This window comes from Myxine glutinosa, chromosome 1 (assembly GCF_964187855.1).
Source record: "Myxine glutinosa chromosome 1, kmMyxGlut1.1, whole genome shotgun sequence".
NCBI classification, from domain to species: domain Eukaryota; kingdom Metazoa; phylum Chordata; class Myxini; order Myxiniformes; family Myxinidae; genus Myxine; species Myxine glutinosa.
This window is the reverse complement of record NC_136261.1, coordinates 14873406-14892368: the sequence shown is the minus strand read 5'-3', so window position 1 is coordinate 14892368 and position 18963 is coordinate 14873406. Positions and strand designations below refer to the sequence as shown.

At 43.1% G+C, this 18963-nt stretch overlaps 1 protein-coding gene across 1 annotated transcript; it reads right to left on the bottom strand.

Annotated features, from left to right (window-relative positions):
* Positions 1-322: 322 nt before the first annotated feature.
* LOC144888227 (uncharacterized) lies at positions 323-12380 on the bottom strand. The gene is made up of 4 exons (XM_078775461.1): positions 12344-12380; positions 12092-12145; positions 10483-10533; positions 323-1872 (listed from the first exon to the last, which is right to left on the bottom strand). The coding sequence occupies exons 1-4, from the start codon at positions 12378-12380 to the stop codon at positions 323-325; spliced, it is 1692 nt and encodes a 563-aa protein (XP_078631587.1).
* Positions 12381-18963: the final 6583 nt, after the last annotated feature.

The window sequence follows — 18963 nt, the reverse complement described above, 5'->3', positions numbered from 1 at the left end:
TGTTGCAGATTGTGCACTTAAAAGGCCTCTCTCCTGTATGAATTCTCTGACGAGAATGCAAACTGCCTGACAGCGTGAATGCCTTGTTGCAGATTGTGCACTTGTAAGGCCTCTCTCCTTTATGAATTTTAAGATGAGATTGCAAACTGCCTGACTTCGTGAGTGTCTTGTTGCAGATTGTGCACTTGTAAGGCCTCTCTCCTGTATAAATTCTAAGATGAGAATGCAAATTGTCTGACTGCGTGAATGTCTTGTTGCAGATTGTGCACTTGTAAAGCCTCTCTCCTTTATGAATTTTAAGATGAGATTGCAAACTGCCTGACTACGTGAATGTCTTGTTGCAGATTGTGCACTTGTAAGGCCTCTCTCCTGTATGAATTCTAAGATGAGAATGCAAATTGCCTGACTGCGTGAATGTCTTGTTGCAGATTGTGCACTTGTAAAGCCTCTCTCCTGTATGAATTCTAAGATGAGAATGCAAACTGCCTGACAGCGTGAATGTCTTGTTGCAGATTGTGCACTTGTAAAGCCTCTCTCCTGTATGAATTCTAAGATGAGAATGCAAACTGCCTGACTGCGTGAATGTCTTGTTGCAGATTGTGCACTTGTAAGGCCTCTCTCCTGTATGAATTCTCAGATGAGAATGCAAATTGCCTGACTGCGTGAATGTCTTGTTGCAGATTGTGCACTTGTAAAGCCTCTCTCCTGTATGAATTTTAAGATGAGATTGCAAACTGCTTGACTGCGTGAATGTCTTTTTGCAGATTGTGCACTTGTAAAGCCTCTCTCCTGTATGAATTTTAAGATGAGATTGTAAATTGCCTGACCACATGAATGTCTTGTTACAGACTGTGCACTTGTAAGGCCTCTCTCCTGTATGAATTTTAAGATGGGATTGCAAACTGCCTGACTGCGTAAATGTCTTGTTGCAGATTGTGCACTTGTGAGGCCTCTCTCCTGTATGAATTTTAAGATGGCATTGCAAACTGCCTGACTGCATGAATGTCTTGTTGCAGATTGTGCACTTGTAAAGCCTCTCTCCTGTATGAATTTTAAGATGAGATTGCAAACTGCCTGACTGTGTGAATGTCTTGTCACAGATTGTGCACTTGTAAGGCCTCTCTCCTGTATGAATTTTAAGATGAGATTGCAAACTGCCTGACAGCGTGAATGTCTTGTTGCAGATTGTGCACTTGTAAGGCCTCTTTCCTGTATGAATTTTAAGATGATATTGCAAACTGCCTGACTGCGTGAATGTCTTATTGCAGATTGTGCACTTGTGAGGCCTCTCTCCTGTATGAATTCTGAGATGAGAATGCAAATTGCTTGACTGCGTGAATGTCTTGTTACAGATTGTGCACTTGTAAGGCTTTTCTGCAGTATGGATTTTAAGATGAGAATGCAAATTGCTTGAATGCGTGAATGTCTTGATGCAGATCGTGCACTTGTAAAGCCTCTCTCCAGTATGAATTCTAAGATGAGATTGCAAACTGTGTCTCCGTGTGAATGTCTTGTTGCAAACTGTACACTTGTGCATCTTTTCTCCTGTGTGATGAAGCACGTGGTCTTTTAAAAGACTTGATTTTGAAAATGATTTGTCACAAAATTTGCACTCGTGAGGTTTTCCCACCATGTATCCTTTCAGCTCTCCTTGCAAAAACTTTGATGTACGGGATGACTTCTTAGCAACAATAGATTTTTCTTGATGCTTCCTCAACTTATCAACATATTCAGTTCTATTAAAGTTGTGTTTAGGTTTCTTGTTGCATGGTTGCTGTTCTTGCTTTTCCGAGCGAGGTCTGACTTGGACATTCGGAACGCAGCCTGGAACACTTTTATCAGAATTATACTGATTATGCTCAGTTTGACGGCCTGAGGAGGGGTTTAGGGTTAGAAACAAATCAGACATAAATTTCAATTGGTTAAGAAAAGGGTTCTTCATAGTTTTAACACAAATTATCTTTATTCCTTGAATGTACAATGTGGACAGTTAAAGTCCATCTCAAATATCCAATTTATCAAATGTCCAAATTTCTTAAACAATCTGATGAATTAGATAAACATGGAAGTTTGTTGCAATGAAAGAAAAACACATTGTTCTAAAAAGAAACGAGAAAGCATCTGATGATGCAAAGACTGTCCGCGTCCGCTTTGTATATTATATAGACTTCCTCTTGCGTATGCTAAACATGATAAAAATTTTTTTTTTTAAATTGACGATTTTATGCGACCTTACCCTTTAGACATCAAAACCATTAGGTTTCAGTCACCCAACATGCAAACCCTCCTCAAACCTCAAGTGAATCACATGGATATTGACGATTTTGTAACTTTCACCTTTTGACCTCAAAACAACTGGAGTCCCCCAGCATCTTATTGGTGAAGCAATTCAATGATGCAATATGCAAATTGTGTTCAAATTTAATCAAGTCAATCGGATGAACCCTGGTGTTGGGCTAGCGGCTAGGGTGCCGGCTTAGGATCCTGGGTTCGAATCCCGGTCGATCGCTGAATTAACGCCAGGGGGGTTGACTCAGCCTGTCATCCTTCCGAGGTCGGCTAATTGAGTACCAGTTCACTGGTAATTCCCTGTTTGTCGTTAAAGGCGGCAAAAAGGGTTGGCGTCAGGGGACCAAAAGGTCAAAAAGGGGACCAAAAAACAACAACAACCACGGTTCCCGAAAAAGGCCAACCCCCGCAAAATGGCCTCTAAAGGTGGTTTAATCGGATGAAAATTGATGATTTAGTCAGGTTCACACTGTTAACAAATATAATTTCGTTCAAATTTTTGGGAGATTAGCAAACGTATACATTTTTGGAATCATCAGAGCATGGAGAATCCGAAAATCAATGTTGGCATTTGCACAGACACAGATTTTGGATTTTCAAAATGGCCACCATAAAAATACATATTTTGCGCTATCTCGGCTTCTAGTCAACCTAGAAACTTAATTAAATATGCTAATCCTATGTGTTCTGGGTCAAGGAATCCAATAAAGGCCTCAAAATAGTGTTCAGGATTATAGAAAAGCAAGAAACAAAGGTAATTGAAAACCATTGTCTTTATATTTGTGATATAACTGTTGTCGCGCGAATCCCTCCGGTTAACACCGTGGACCGCGGATGACCGAACGGGCTTTAATGGAGGCGACGATCAATTACGGATTCAACTATAAAAGTGCGGGGGGAAGAATGAAGAGGAAGAAGCGGCAAGCGCGTACCTGTAGCGATCCGACGGCAGCTCCGATCCTGGAGGGAATGAACTCAAACGAACACAGGATTTGGAATAGACAATAAAATAACACAGGGGTTTATTTACAATAAATAGCGGGACAGGAAAATAACGTGCCGGTAAATAAATGTCCTAATCGGGACGTCCGCACACAGACTTCAAATACAGGACAAAGGACATTAATTAAATCAAATAAAACGTTCGCCATGGATTTGTGTGAGATGTCGTACGTGCTTATCTGTCTGGAGTCTGCAGTCAAGGAGGGTCCGGTGTTGGCACGAAGCAGGCCTCCGTCCGCCTTGCTCACGCCCGTGGCGTCCTTCGCACAGGAGGTCCGGTCTGCTCGTAGCGCCAAGCCTCGCTCCGAGCACCAAAAGCACCGAGCACCACGAAGATGACGAACCAACAGGGAAGAACACAGGAAAGAAGGCGAACGACCACCAGGGAAGAAGAAGCAACAGATCTCCAAGAGCGAAGCATGAAGGGTCCAGCACTAAGGGGCGAAATGCCTGTGAACCAGACGTTTTGTCACACGCGGTGTGACGTCAGTTCTGGCACGTTACCAATCAGAGCATTTATTCTTCGTGGTGTTTCACGCCTTCCGACGTCAGCGGCCCTCTTCCTCCAATTAGCGACCCCCTTCTAAATGGACGTTTGGCGCCTTCCGCGCTGATTGGCTGAAGGTTCGCGCCTTCTGCTCCAACCAATCACACGTTCCCTGGGCGTGGAGATAGCTTGCCACGATGTTCGTAGCCCATGGTGGCATTGTACGCGGCCGCTTCCTGCTTGGCTTTCCCATAAGTCTTTTTGTAAGGGAAGGGAATTATTTACTGTGTGCATTAAGGGACCTATCTAGTGTCTATGTGAATGTGTTGCCATAATGGACAGTGGACACTGGATTGGCGACAGAGGGAACCGACAAACGAGGGAATGTTATCCATAATCCCTGTACTATTTAGCACGACCCGCCCCTCGTGGGGGGGGACACAAATACGCACTTTACCGACGTCCGGGCTACACACAGAACTTATTACATATAGATTCCCTATGACAGTCGAGTTACCTACCTATACAGATCTACCTGGCTTTAGATATTCCTATACCCAAATTCATAACACTGTATTACATAATACATGATATTGCAAGTCCTTTGAAGTTATAAGTATGGGTTTATGAAGCAAGAAAGCAGCCTTGTTAGTATCAGATTGAACTGTAAGTCCTATACACAGGATCTACTACGTCTATACCATTCAGGATTATGCTTTTACAGATCTTCATCACTGTCCTGAGTGTCATTTTCACAAAGGTGTCTTCGCAAATGCCAACATTAATTTTTGGATTCCTCATGCTCTGAATATTCCAAAAATGTATAGTTTTGCTAATCTCCAAAAATTTTGAACGAAAAAACATCGTGAACCTGACTAATTGTATGCATCCTTGACCATTTGGAAAAAAAAAAATTAGTCTCATCAGATCACAGAATATTTTGCCTCATGCTTTGAGTCTTTCGTGTGCCTTTTTGCCTTTTTCATGTGCCTTGCCTCTTTTTGCCTTTCATGTGCCTTTCATGCCATTTGCCTTTTTCACAGGAATGGCTTCTGTCTGGCCACTCTCCCATTAAGCCTAGATTTGTGAAGTGCTGCTGATATTTGTCCCTCCATCAGGTTCTCCCATCTCAGTAAACCAGCTCTGTAGTTCTTTCACAGTGGTCATTGGGTGCTTCGTCACCTCCCTGACAAACGTCCTTCTTGCCTGGTTGCTCAGTTTGTTCGGACCGCCAGCTCTGAGAAGAGTCTGAATAGATCCACACTATTTCCATTTCCTAATGATGGAGCTCACTTTGCTCTTGGGAACTTTCAACACTCGAAATTGTTTTATTGATCTGTGTGTCCTCACAATTATCTCGAAATTCTATGGACAGTTCCTTCATGGTAGAGTTTCAGCTCTGAAGTGCACTGTGAACTGTGGGACCTTATATCTGTGTGTTTGTTTCCAAATCATGTCCAATCAAGTTGTAGAGATATCTTGAGGATGATCAAAGGAAATTGGATGCCCATTAGCTCAATTTGGAGTGGCATCACCAAGGGGTTGAATACTTATTGCCTGAAGACATTTAAGCTTTTCAATTTTTTATTATTTTGTAAAAATGTCGAAATTTTTCTTTTCTTTTTCCTCATCTTCAAATACATATAACACCAAAACACAGTCCGTGAAGCAGTGAGGCGGTGAAGCTGTGCAACTATTAATCACGTAGTTTGAATATTGGTTGCATCCTGGCTGTTAATTACATACATCAATGAATTACTTACTGTTGGAAATTACATTTCGACCCTTTAGACTGCTGAGTCCCCTTAGAACCTTGAAGTATTCCAAGACCATTAAGTCCCCCAAGACCGTGAAGACCATCAAGACCCCAAAAGACCCAAAATAACCAGAATACCTAACCTCACCTCTCCACCCCTCACTCTATTCTCCTTTCCACACCTCTCTCCTCTCCACTCAACTCCTCACTCTCCTCTCATCTCCACCCCTCAATCTCCTTCCTCCACTCACTTATCTCCTTCCCCACCTTCCCCCCCCCCCCTCCACTCACTCCTCTCCTTCCCGCATCACTTCTCTCATCTCCTTCCTCACTCCTCTCTGAAGCTCCTCATTGCTCTCTCCCCATCACTCTCCTCTCCCCTCACTCCTCTCCTCCCCTTTTCCCACCCCTCCCTCCTCTCCTCTACCCACCTCTCACTCCTCTCCACCATGTCCCCGTTCCCCCTCCCATCATCACCCCCCTCCTTTCTTCCTCCTTCCTTCCCCTTCCCGTTACCATGTCCTCCCTCCCTCACTCCCCCATCCCCTCCTCCTCCCTTCTACTCGCCACCCCCTCTCCCATTCCCCCCTCCATTTCCATCCCCCTCTACCTTCTCATCCCCCTTTCCCTCCCCTCCTCTCCTCTCTCTCTCCCCTCTCTTCCTATTCCCGGCACAAAGCAACTCTGCGTTGCCCGGCAACGCTGGCTACCTTTGCTAGTTGTACATACATTACAAATAAACAATATCACCAATGTTACAAATAAATTTGCAGAAAACAATAGTTGTGTTATGATTGGTGTAAATCATAACAACATAGCAACTCAAGTTGTCAGGTCATTATCCTCAGTTAAAACAAGCCCATGCCTCTGTGGTGATGTGTGGGGAAGCAAGCGTAGCGAGGCGATGAAGTTCTCATAATAAAGCTTTGTTGAAAATTTGATGACAAAAGCTAAAATGGCAAAGAAGTTACGGCCCGGACAGGCACACAGACAGACAGACAGATACACACAGAAGTGATGACAAAACCCCTGCATGGTGAACAGGCTAAAAACACATCATACGCCACTGCTTGACATTCCTAGTCCTGCATGAAATATGGAAAAGCTTCTCCATGAGCCTTCGACAATGAAGACGAAAATTCTTCATCTTCTTGTCCACCTTCAAAAGTTTCCCTTCACTATAGTTTCACGTATTATTTTCATAGTGTTGCATGAATGGCCTCCACCAAGAAAGCATGCAATGTTGACAGAAAATCGCACACGCTCGGGTCGTCTGACATTAACATGACCGGCTTAAGACAAAATTTGACACGGACCACTCCAAGTTGTGGGAGATGCACCGCGTTTCAATGAGTATGTCTAAACACTCTCGTCATCACGATTCCAATTATTCAATTTTCGTCCTCCAGGGACGATAAAAAGTACAGAAATGATAAGCGCGGCAAGTACAGCAGTAGCTGGGTTGAAACGTAAGAACTGAAATCAGGCCACATTTACAACAAGTGCATACAGTCACGTGAAAAAGTAAGTACACCCGATGTAAAGTTTTGACTTTTTCAACATATTTCAACATTCAGCTATTTGATCTTCATTTCAACAATATTGATAGATAAAGGTGATATAATAAAACAAATATCATGAAACATTTCCATTTTGTAGTCCATTGTATAATTTAAATAAACATAAATGCAAATTTCGCATGTGGAAAAAGTAAGTACACCCCAACATTTATCACTTAAATTAAATACCTAAAATTAGATACCTAAAATTTAAACTTATTTAACTTAAACTTATTTAACTTAAAAAAACTTAAAATACCTAAAATTAGAATCAGGTGCACCAGCTCAGGTGCAAATGATTAGAACATCGTTAGAGAGGATCTTGGAGGAACCTGTCTTATTTAAACTTCAGACATTTAGTTTGGTTTGCTCTTTGTTGTTGAAGTGTGCAGCGTCACCATGCCTAGATCAAAAGAGCTCTCTGAGGCCTTCAGAAAGAAGGTTATAGATGCCTACGAGTCTGGGAAGGGATTTTAAAAGATCTCCAAACAATTTGAAATCAATCATTCGACTGTCCGGAAGATCATCTCCAAGTGGAGAAGATTCCAAACAACTGCCAACTTCTTCAGGCCAGGCCGCCCCAGCAAGTTCAGCCCGAGAGCAGACCGCAAGATGCTGAAAGAAGTCTCTAAGAACCCCCAGAATGTCATCACGGGACCTACAGGTAGCTCTTGCCACTGTTGATGTCAAAGTGCACGAGTCTACCATTAGAAAGAGGCTGTACAAATTTGATCTACATGGGAGGTGTGCCAGGAGGAAACCTTTGCTGTTCAGAAAGAACATCAGGGCAAGACTAAAGTTTGCCAATGAACACTGAGGCAAAGACCAGCACTTCTGGAACAATGTGCTCTGGACAGATGAGTCAAAGGTAGAGCTATTTGGCCACAGTACCAGAAGACATGTTTGGCGAAAACGAAAGACAGCATTTGACGACAAGAACCTGATACCAACTATAAAGCATGGTGGTGGAAATATTATGGTTTGGGGCAGCTTTGCTGCATCAGGGCCTGGGCAGCTCACCATCATAGAATCCACTATGAATTCTTCATTGTACCAGAGGGTGCTTGAGGATAATGTGAGGCCATCTGTTGGAGAGTTGAAGCTCAACCGAAGGTGGACCTTGCAACATGACAATGACCCTAAACATACCAGTAAATCCACCAAGGATAAATGGCACAAAACTTGGCACAAATGATATTTTGTATGTTGCAACTCAAATTTGTTCACAGCAATAAAAAGAGTTGGGGTGTAAGGGGGTCGACCGGGCATCAAAATGGGTTTTTGACATGTTTGACCCAGAAAAATAGGTATTTCCTTTCTTCTCTGAAACTACACTCACAATTTTGAAGAAACTTGACCACAACCTTTACCACCTATGATTTACCAAAGTTTGACATACTGGAAAACGACATACGACTTCCTGGAAGAAATACACACTTCTTTCTTTCCTTCGCTCCTGCGAGATTGATCGCCTGTTTTCGTGCCGCGGGCTTGTTTGAGAGAACTGTCCGGGGCTATACAACAACAACACTATACGAGCAGTATCCATGTGTTTTATACCTCTCCCCCCCCCCCCCTTCCCATGCCCCCACCCCCAAGCCCTCTCCCTCCCACAGATCTTCCGTTGTCCCTGTTTTCTACTGTTGTACTTGTGTGCTTCCCTCTCTCTCCCCCTTTTGTCTCCGCTCCCTTTATTATATGTTTTATGTGTCCGTTTTTATTGTGATCAATGTTAGCTCTTACACGAGCCTAGATGTTGTATACAACAACAAAAAAAAAAGGTATGGCTGAAAAGAAAGAAATGGAGGGTTCTGGAATGGCCAAGTCAAAGCCCAGATCTAAATTCCATCGTGATGTTGTGGGGGGATTTGAAACGAGCTGTGCATGCAAGAAACCCCTCAAACATCGCACAGCTGAAAGAATTCTACATGGAGGAGTGGGCAAAAATTTCTCCCAGTCGATGTCAGAGACTGGTAGACAGTTATAAGAAACGCCTACTTGAGGTTGTTTCTGTCAAAGGGGGCAATACCACCTATTAGAGCCAAGGGTGTACTTACATTTTCCACATGTGAAATTTGCATTTATGTTTATTTAAATTATACAATGGACTACAAAATGTAAATGTTTCATGATATTTGTGAAATTATATCACCTTTATCTATCAATATTGTTGAAATGAAGATCAAATAGCTGTATGTTGAAATATGTTGAAAAAGTCAAAACTTTACATGGGGTGTACTTACTTTTTCACGTGACTGTGTAGTGTGTATGCTTGGTGGTGAGTGCATGAAAGCTAAGTGGTGAGTGCATGAAAGCTTTGTGGGGAGTGCATGAAAGCTTGGTGGTGAGTGCATGAAAGCTTGGGGGTGAGTGCATGAAAGCTTGGTGGTGAGTGCATGAAAGCTTGGTGGTGAGTGCATGTAAGCTTGGTGGTGAGTATTTGAAAGCTAGATGGTGAGTGCATGAAAGCATGGTGGTGAGTGCACGAAAGATTGGTGGTGAGTGCACGAAAGCTTGGTGTTGAGTGCATGTAAGGTTGTTGCATTTCTGTCAATGGTGTGGGTTTGATCTACATGGCTGCTGAATGGATATTCCAGCATTATGCGACAAAGCGTAACCAATCCAGGATCAATTCTAGCCTTGAAGTGTTCACGACTCACAAGTTACCAAAACTCTATCAAGTGTCGGGGAGCTTGAAGTTTGTATCTTGTAAATGTGCAAGTGTGAACCTCAACAAGGATAACTAGAGGTTCCAGGGAACCTGAACTCAACTGCTCTATATCAATATGGTTAGAATATGCATAATAGAACCACAAACGATATAGTTTATATGTGTGTTTATATGTTTATACGTGCGTTTATATGTGTGTTTTCAAATATCTTTAAGTGGCAAAAGGCACAAGTTTCATCAAATTTTATCAGTATTTGTGACTTTTAGAGCTTGGACATCGTCCAAACTGATGTTTATGGGTCGTCATGTCATAGGTCACGACGAGGTCATTTTTCGGACATCGTGAAAACCCGTAATATATGTGTTGGGGTTTGTTAATACTGTCTACACACCAAGTTTCAGCCTTCTCGCTACATTAGGAAGTACCAGATTGACAAAAATTGTTTTTTCAATATGGCCGCCCTGCCACGCCCATTTTTGGGCGTGCAACGCCCAAATGCAATCCCAAACTAGTTTATGTCTTAAAGATGCTGCATAACAAGTTTCATCAAACTTTATCAATATTTGTGACTTTTAGAGCGCAGACGTCGAATTGTTTACAGACGACAGACAGACAAACAGACAGACGACAGACGACGGACACTCGGTGTCGACCAAAAGTCAGCTGGACATAGTCCAGTTGAGTTATAAAATACAAGGAAAGCAACCTTATTATTACCTGCAGTGTCCACAGCATCCCAATCAGGTCGTTCAATCTTCACAAGGGAAACTGAAAAAAAAGAGCAAATTGGTGTGGAGTTAAAATGTAAGGAAGTATTCCACGCACAAACAAATCAAATTGGTTTAACGTTACAAAGTAGGGAATTGCATAAAAAAGCAAATTTAATTATGCAAGGAAAATACCCAAATAGCACACAGACGCTGGGACAATGTTGGCAATAGATCGAGGATCACTTTTTTAACTCAACTGGACTATATCCAGCTGAGTTTTTGTTGACACCCAGTGTCCGTCATCCGTCGTCCATCTGTCATCTGTCTGTCTGTCTGTCTGTCTGTCGTCTGTAAACAATTCGACGTCTACGCTCTAAAAGTCACAAATATTGATTGCACGGCAGGGCGGCCATATTGAAAAATCAATTTTTGTCATATATTTTTAGCACATATAAACTATATAGTTTGTGGTTCTATTATGCATATTCTAACCATATTGATATAGACCAGTTGAGATCAGGTTCCCTGAAACCTCTAGTTTATTTTTTACCATGATTCACCTTACTTGGGGTTTTAAACAGTCGTCTCACAAATCATAACTTAACACTGAGCCATCACCTGTCACAGGGAAAGGGTGGGAGATTCGAGGGAGGGTTGGAGGAGGTAGGGGAAAGAGTGGGAGGGGGGAGGGGAAGGGGTATGTGGCAGGACAGAGAGGGGGGTGGCTGGGTGGTTACGAGGGAGGGGAAGGGGTGGGATTCCAGAGGGGGTGGCGGTGGGAGGAGGCCAGTGGTGGGGTGGGATGAAAGAGGGAAATGGGTGGGTTGGTGGTCCATGGGAAGGAGAGAGGGGAATGGGTGGGGTTGGAGACCTGAGAGGTGGGGTGGGTGGAAGTAGGAAGAGGGAGGGGAACGGGTAGGAGGAGGTGTGAAGAGGGAGGGTGAGGGTGGAGTCTGGAGGGAGGAGGATGGAAAAGTTGGGGTGGGAAACCGGAGGGAGGTGTGTGGGTTGTGAGGAGGCAGGGGTGAGGTTGGGTTGACGGAGGGGAAGGGGAGAGGGTGAGATGAGGCAGGGTAAGGGGAGAGAGTAGGATGAGGGAGGGCAAGGGGAGAGGATGGGATTAGGGTGGGCAAGGGGGATGGGTGGGATGAGGGAGAGGAAGTGGTTGGAGGCTGCACATGGCGCTGCCTGGCTTATTCAACCAATTCATTCTAGTTTTGTATTTTTTATTTATTTTCTGACATTTGTAGAATGTGTTTTTCACCCGGAATTGTGGGTTGTGATGTGTAAATAAAGGTGGAAAAGTCTGATTTGATGAAATTTAATGCCAGGATTTCAGGCAACAAAAGGTCAATTTTTTGAAAGGGGGTGCAGACTTTCTATTGGCACTGTATATGTGAAAATTTTATTGAATAACCATCCACTCACGACCTCCCCCAGCACCACCCATTCAAATATACCCACTCCCCTCCCTGGCAGAATATCATGGCAAAAGCAAAGCAGCGAATCGCAAAGTTGTTAAATACTTTCAGCATTACTGTGTAATTTCCGCAAAGTGATTCATAAATCGATAGGTAACAAAATAAATTTAAAGAGAGTCCAAAAATTCTCATCACCTTTTTGATCCAAAGCTTCCAAAGCTTCAGGTTCAATCTTTATCATGTGAAGATCTGCAAACACATCACATGAGAGACGAATAACAAAGTTTGTGTGCAGATAAAATCTAAAATTATAAAAACAGACATTCCTGCATTTAACAGTAACATTTTCTTTCCCCAACAATCTGAGATTCTCCACATTTTACCAAAAACAACAGATGCTGCACAGGTACCCCACGGCAAGCATGCATTTAAAAGGGCACGAATTACCTGCACACATGTGAAGTTCACTCGGAATTCGAGACATTGCGGGAAAACAACCTCAGGGTGAAAGGACCGAGATGAATGAAGACTTGTAATTCAAGAAAATGTGGATGAGAAATAATGAAATTAATTTGTATCAAACTGTATTTACATCCTTGTTGTTACCTCCACCACCAAAGGGCGAGGAGGTTATCATTTTACCCCTGTCTGTCTGTTGGTATGTCAATCGCCTGCAGGAGTTGTACGCTGATCTTCACGAGACGTTAACACCCAGTGGAAGTAGTGAGAAGCTGAAAGCCTATTGTTTTTGAGGGGCAATCGGTCAAGAGCGCAATCGGTCAAAAGGTCTAGGTCACAAAATAGTCAATTTTCATTGGATTCATTTGTTATCTCTGTTTATTTTCTGGATGTAAAACCGAAAAACATGGGCAGATGGTGAATCGTTGTCTAGATAAAGCCTTTGTCGTCCCATGTGAGTGCGTCTCTTAATTACATTTAACATATCCAAATACTGCAAAACCAGAGGTTCTTGAAGTGCAACGGAGGACATTTGTGTTCTTCAGTGATCAAGTATGTCATCCAATTTAAATAAAATATAAAGAGTGTAAAAGTTGTAGAAATTAATGAATTCTGGAATTTCCGATGTTAACACCGTTGAAGCAATGTCTGTCACACCACCCGATCTAAAACGTACATTAGTGTTTCATGCTTGTCGTTTGTGTTCTTAATGACATCCTAAAAAACAGTACGTGTCCTGTTTGGAATGATTTTCCATTTTGTTGGACAGCCAGACAGGCAGACAGATTGAAATAATTCTCTCACTACAATCTGCCCATGCGGGATAAATTCAGAGCCAAGGTACTGTTAAATAGCAGGATTGTTTTATGATTCATATTCCGATTAGTGTTCAAAATATAACATTCAATTTAAACAAGTTGTTCCTAAACTGTCGATTGTAGACAGACAGTGAGACAGACAGACGAATGGGCATGAACCAATTGCTTAACCCCCACTTTTCACTAAAGGTGTTGAAATGAATGAGATGAACGAATGAAAGGCAATGGTGTGATCCTGGGGTGGAAAAATACTGAGAAGAAAAGGAGAAGCATGACTGGTCGGTTTTATGGTTTCTGATTGGCCTTGAAGTGTATCCAATCAAAATTGACAATAGGACACCATTTAACAACGGGACTCAAAAACACCATCATCATACTAAAATACGCAATTTGGTGTCTGTCTGTCTGTCTGTCTGATGATTTTTGACCGTGATGCATTCGGTCGTTAATTATCCAATCTCAACAAAACTTAACAGGAGGACAAACTAAGGGTAACACAATGAAGGTTGTAGCGAATTAATTTGCCCCATTCCCCAAGGGGGTTTTCTAAGCCAGGAGGGTTCCCCCGCCAACGGGGTTTTCCCACCAAGGGGGTTGCGTGTTGAGGTGTAATTCAATGTTAAGTTAGCTTTATCGTGGCGTTTTCCCAAGGACACTTCTCATGACAAAACTTATGATCACAGCATACTATTAATGTTATCATCAAATAATGTCAATACGAATAATATCCCACCTCACCAAGGGATGTTTCCTCATTGGCCAAATGCCGGGTGAACGTTAATAAACAGGTTATCCTGCCGTGTTTGTGGCAGCAACAGCCCATACCAGAAGTAAAAAGTTTATAAACCACAAACACATTATATTACCTTTATAAACAGTCGCTAATGCTGTTTAACACTAAACTGAAAGAAATTTGGAGGAATCCGTGCATCAAGCTATGTATTTACGTCGATGCACACACCTGACGAAGATCTGCTGTAGTCTATATACCCCACAAAGATTAATAACACAACCCTTCCTGCCGCTTCTGTGGCGTTTTTCAAGGTGTTTTTTGTGGCGTTTTTCCAAAGCTGCTTCTCGTTAAAAAAAGTAATAACATTTATGATAATATCATCATATTATTGAAAGAGGAAAAACAATATCCCCATTCCCCAAGTGATTTTTTGACTTGCGATATTGCCACCCTCTCCCCATTACTCTCATGGAAGTAAATTTTATAATCGGGAATTTTGAATGATGCGGCACGGTCTGATCTTTCCAATTATCTGATGTAACATAAGTAATAGTACTAATAATTCGCAATAATAATAACGATAATAACGTGAACCCCTGCCTCTCCCGCAGGGAATGTGTGCATGAGTGATAATCAAAATTGTGTTGTTGACAACAACTCACTTCAACCTAAATATACGATCTTCACAATACAAATTACTCGATCGCTCCCGGGCAAAAACCCAGGCAGTGTACAAGCACAAGACACGACAAAGGCATGAAGGGTAATTATCTGGTTTTATCTGGGGTTATTTTCTTTTTCCAAGCAGAGACCTCGATCTTCCTCTGGATGAAAGAGGAGGCCATGAAAACTTTGGTTGTACTGGTTCCTGCAGGGTACGAATGCACAAATAAACATACAAATACACTTTCTTCCTTTTATAAAATAAGGGTGTGGGGACAACAAAGCAATATCAATTGGAGAACAATGAGCATGACAGTAACTGCTCACATAAAGTGAAAACGTTCTCATGCCAATCTTAAAACTAATCCTAAAGACACTTACTCGCACAGTTAGATACAGGACATGAGATGGGGAATAGAAAGAAAATGAGGATGTAGAGGAGGGTGGCCTTCCCTCCTTTGAGATGATGGAGGATGGCGCAGAGTGAGGCGAGATGGACCGGAATGGAGGCGTGCTCATCAATGTATTTCCTAAACTAGTACAGCATGAAGTCTGGCTCCAATCTTTGAGGCCACAACTCGACTAACTGCCACCTGGTGCAGCTCGGATGGTGACTTGCCTCTCTAGATTCGATACTCTAACTGCTGGTGAACATCGACGGCAGCTCTCGTCTCAATCTCCAAAACACTTCTGACTGATCTCCAAGTCATGACATGCCTCTGACGGGCCTGCCTCTCAAACTTGAGACTCCTTTGACTGGCCCTCATCAGAACCTCATGATGTGCCGCTGACTGGTTTCCAGGTTGTGATGCACCCTCTGACTGGTCTCCAACTTCAACTAGAGGTGCATGCTCAGTTGATGGGTTTTTATTGGCTTGATGTGTGATGTCACCACCACTGCTTGATTAGCCTCACTTGTCTTAATGTAACCTCTGGGGCACAGAGCACTGACCGTGGTGATATCACTCCCTGAGGGTGTCACCCACTCAGGCGCCATGACAGCAGGCACATGGTTGGGAAAATAAATCGAGTGGAGAGGAAATGGAAAACACATATAATAGAGAAAATATGGAGGGCTGCAAGGAAGACAAGGGACCATCTACATGCCATACAATTACTCCTGATGGCTAATTGGGGTTATTTTGAGATGGCGAATGGAAACATTCATTTGCAGATAACTGTCTAATTAATTAATCCCTTTTTCCCTCCTCCCCCCTCAAGTCATTTTCATTACAATATATAAATTGGAAAAATAGTGCTGAAGAAAAACTCACTCACGAGCTCTCCCAAAGCTACTTTAAGCAAACTTCTGAAGTGCAATTTGCCATGCAAACTGCTTGCTCTCCTTCCCTCCACCACCCAACCCAACCAACAAATATTCACACTCCCTCTCCCCCAAAAAATATAATGGGAAAAGCACAGCATTGAGTAGGAATGCGATTGAATCAATTCAACAATACCAAGAAATCTCCACAAAGTCACTGACAAAACAAAAGGCAACAAAATATATTTAAAGAGTACAAAACTCTCATCACCTTTTTGATCCAAAGCTTCCAATGCTTCAGGTTCAACCTTTATAACGTGAAGATCTGCAAACACATCTCATTAGAGACTAATAATAACGTTTGTGTGCAGACAAAATCAAAAACTGCAAAAGCAGACATTCATTCCTCCATTAAACAATACCCTCTTCCTTCTCCAATTTGTATTTTGTTGTTGCACACAAAGTCAAGGCTCGTGAAAAAGCGAGAGTGTAACAGAACAAAAGAACCAGTCGAAGGAGGTGCGGCTACACCAATGGCAGCGTTGAAGGATAAAATGGAGGAAAACTTGGACAAACAGGAACGTCACTCGGTAGTGCGCACAATCTCGCCTCATGTGCTCATTCTGAGCAAAAATACCATCGTGAACTGAACACGCTATTAATATGGCACAATGATATTGTAGCATAAGGTTGAAAGGTGCGAGGAGAGCTCGGCGGGTGAAGTACCAACCGAGAATGAAGGTGTGGAGGTTGAAAGAGGTGACAGTGAGGGAGGCATTAAAAGAGAGGCTGAGTATGGTAGACTGGTAGAGGATGATGTGGTTGAGCTTGAAAGTGGTTGGACGTCAATGAAAGAAAGTCTGTTGGGATCCGTTGGTGAGGTATGTGGATGGACAAAAGGACCACTGAGGCACTGGGAAACATGGTGGTGGGATGATGAAGTTGGAAAGAAGACTGACAAGAAGAGGAAGAAGTTCAAGGAGTGGCAGAAGGCGAAGGGTACGGGGGCAGAAAAGGAAGAGCATGAAAGTTATAAGGCAGCCAAGAAGGCTGCAAAGATAGAGGTAGCAAAGGCGCAGGAGGCATGTCGGAAAATGTTCGGAGAATGCTTGGATTTGGAAGAGGGTCAGAGAGCGGTATTCAGGATGGCAAAGCAGATAGCGAAAGAGAGGTGTGATGTGATGGGGGTGAGTTGCTTGAAGGATGAAGTGGGACAAATCGTTGTGGACCCAGATGGAATTAAAGGAAGATGGAAGAGATAGATGGAAATACTGTTGAATGCAGAGAATGAATGGGATAGCAACATAGAGAGTAACCCAGTTTTAGGACCGGCAGAGAAGATAACCGAGAAGGAAGTTGAGGAAGCGATTAAAGCATTGAAGAGTAGAAAAGCGGGAGGGCCGATGGGAGTTGTGGGAGATATGTTGAAGGCAGCGGGAAATTGGGGTGTGAAGAGAATGACAGAGATCTGCAATCTGGTGGTGAAAGAAGGCCGCATTCCAGTGGATTGGGAACTGAGTACCCTCGTCCCTCTATACAAGGGGAAAGGTGACCCTCTGGACTGTGGCTCGTATCGAGCGATAAAGTTATTGGAGCATGAAATGAAGGTATTGGAAAGGGTGTTGGAGAGGAGGATAAGGAAGAAAGTGAAGATTGACGAAATGCAGTTTGGATTTATGCCAGGAAGAGGAACGACAGACGTGCTTTTTATTGTGAGGCAGTTGCAGGAGAAGAGGAAGAAGTTGTTTCTTGGGTTTGTTGATCTGGAGAAAGCATTCGATAGGGTTCCACGTGAAGTAGTGACATGGGCATTGAGGAAGTTAGGAGTGGAGGAATGGTTGATCAGAGTAGTGATGACAATGTACAAAAGAGGGCGCACAGCTGTAAGGACGAAGGACGGGAACAGTGGTAAGTTTGAAGTGAAGGTGGGAGTGCATCAGGGGTCGGTACTAAGTCCACTACTATTTGTAGCTGTGATGGAGGTGCTGGCTCGGAACGTAAAGAAGGGTTTACCGTGGCAGTTGTATGCAGATGATCTGGTGTGATTGCAGAAAGTATGGATGGACTGAAGGAGAAGATGAACAAGTGGAAGGAATGTATGGAGACGAAAGGTCTGAAGGTGAATATCAGAAAAACAAAGGTGATGGCAAGTGGTAAAGCATGTGGTGAGGTTGAAATAACTGAGAAGTGGCCATGTGCTATGTGCAGGAAGGGTGTCGGAGTGAACTCAATTCAATGTACAATGTGCGCTGGGTGGGTTCATCAAAAATGTAGTGGTTTGAGAGGGTCATTAACCAGTGTGGCAGCTACATTCAAATGTAAGGTGTGCACAGAGGAAGCTGCAGATGGAGGAAATGTTGAGTTGGATCTTGGAGACGGCGTGAAGCTGGAAGGTGTGAAAACATTTTGCTACCTCGGAGACATGCTGAATGGAGAAGGTGGATCAGACTTGGCAACGGTTGCTAGAGTGAGATGTGCATGGAAGAAGTTTCGGGAACGGAGTGCTGTGCTTACGAGGAGGAGAGTGTCGTTGAAGTTGAAGGGAAAGGTGTATGCTGCATGTGTGAGAAGTGTTATGATTTATGGGAGCGAGACATGGAAAATGAATGTAGAGCAGCAACGAAGGCTGGAAAGGGTGGAAATGCGAATGGTTCGGTGGATGTGTGGTGTATCGTTGAGAGAGAGGAAGCCAAATGATGAATTGCGAAAGATGATGGGAATAGAGCCTGTGATGGATGCTGTGAAGAGAAACAGTTTGAGATGGTTTGGTCATGTGTTGAGGAAGGATAAAAGTGACTGGTTGAGAAGAGTGATGGAAATTAATGTGGAAGGAAGTAGAGGACGGGGAAGACCGAGAAAGACTTGGTGAAAGATGGTCGAAGAAGAAATGCGGGCAAGGGGGTTAACAAGGGGAGATGCAGAAAATAGGGCAAAATGGAGAACATTGTCATGGGGACCGCAAGGCTCACCCCCACTCTTGCAGGGAAAATGGCCGTTTAAAATGCCTGTTGTTGTTGTTGTTGATATTGTGGCCCAAGTATCAATATAATCCATATGCACCCCATTATGTCACATATATTGCCATTATCCATAGTTTTTGTCGATCATTTTTGTGCACATTTATGCGAAA

Coding starts and splice junctions, on each gene's coding strand:
- LOC144888227 (XM_078775461.1), bottom strand. CDS start 12,380: ATGTCTCGAATTCCGAGTGAACTTCACATGTGTGCAG. Junction 10,534..12,091: donor GGAAGCTTTGGATCAAAAAG/GTGATGAGAATT, acceptor CTTTTTTTTCAG/TTTCCCTTGTGAAGATTGAA. Junction 1,873..10,482: donor GGATGCTGTGGACACTGCAG/GTAATAATAAGG, acceptor ACCCCTCCTCAG/GCCGTCAAACTGAGCATAAT.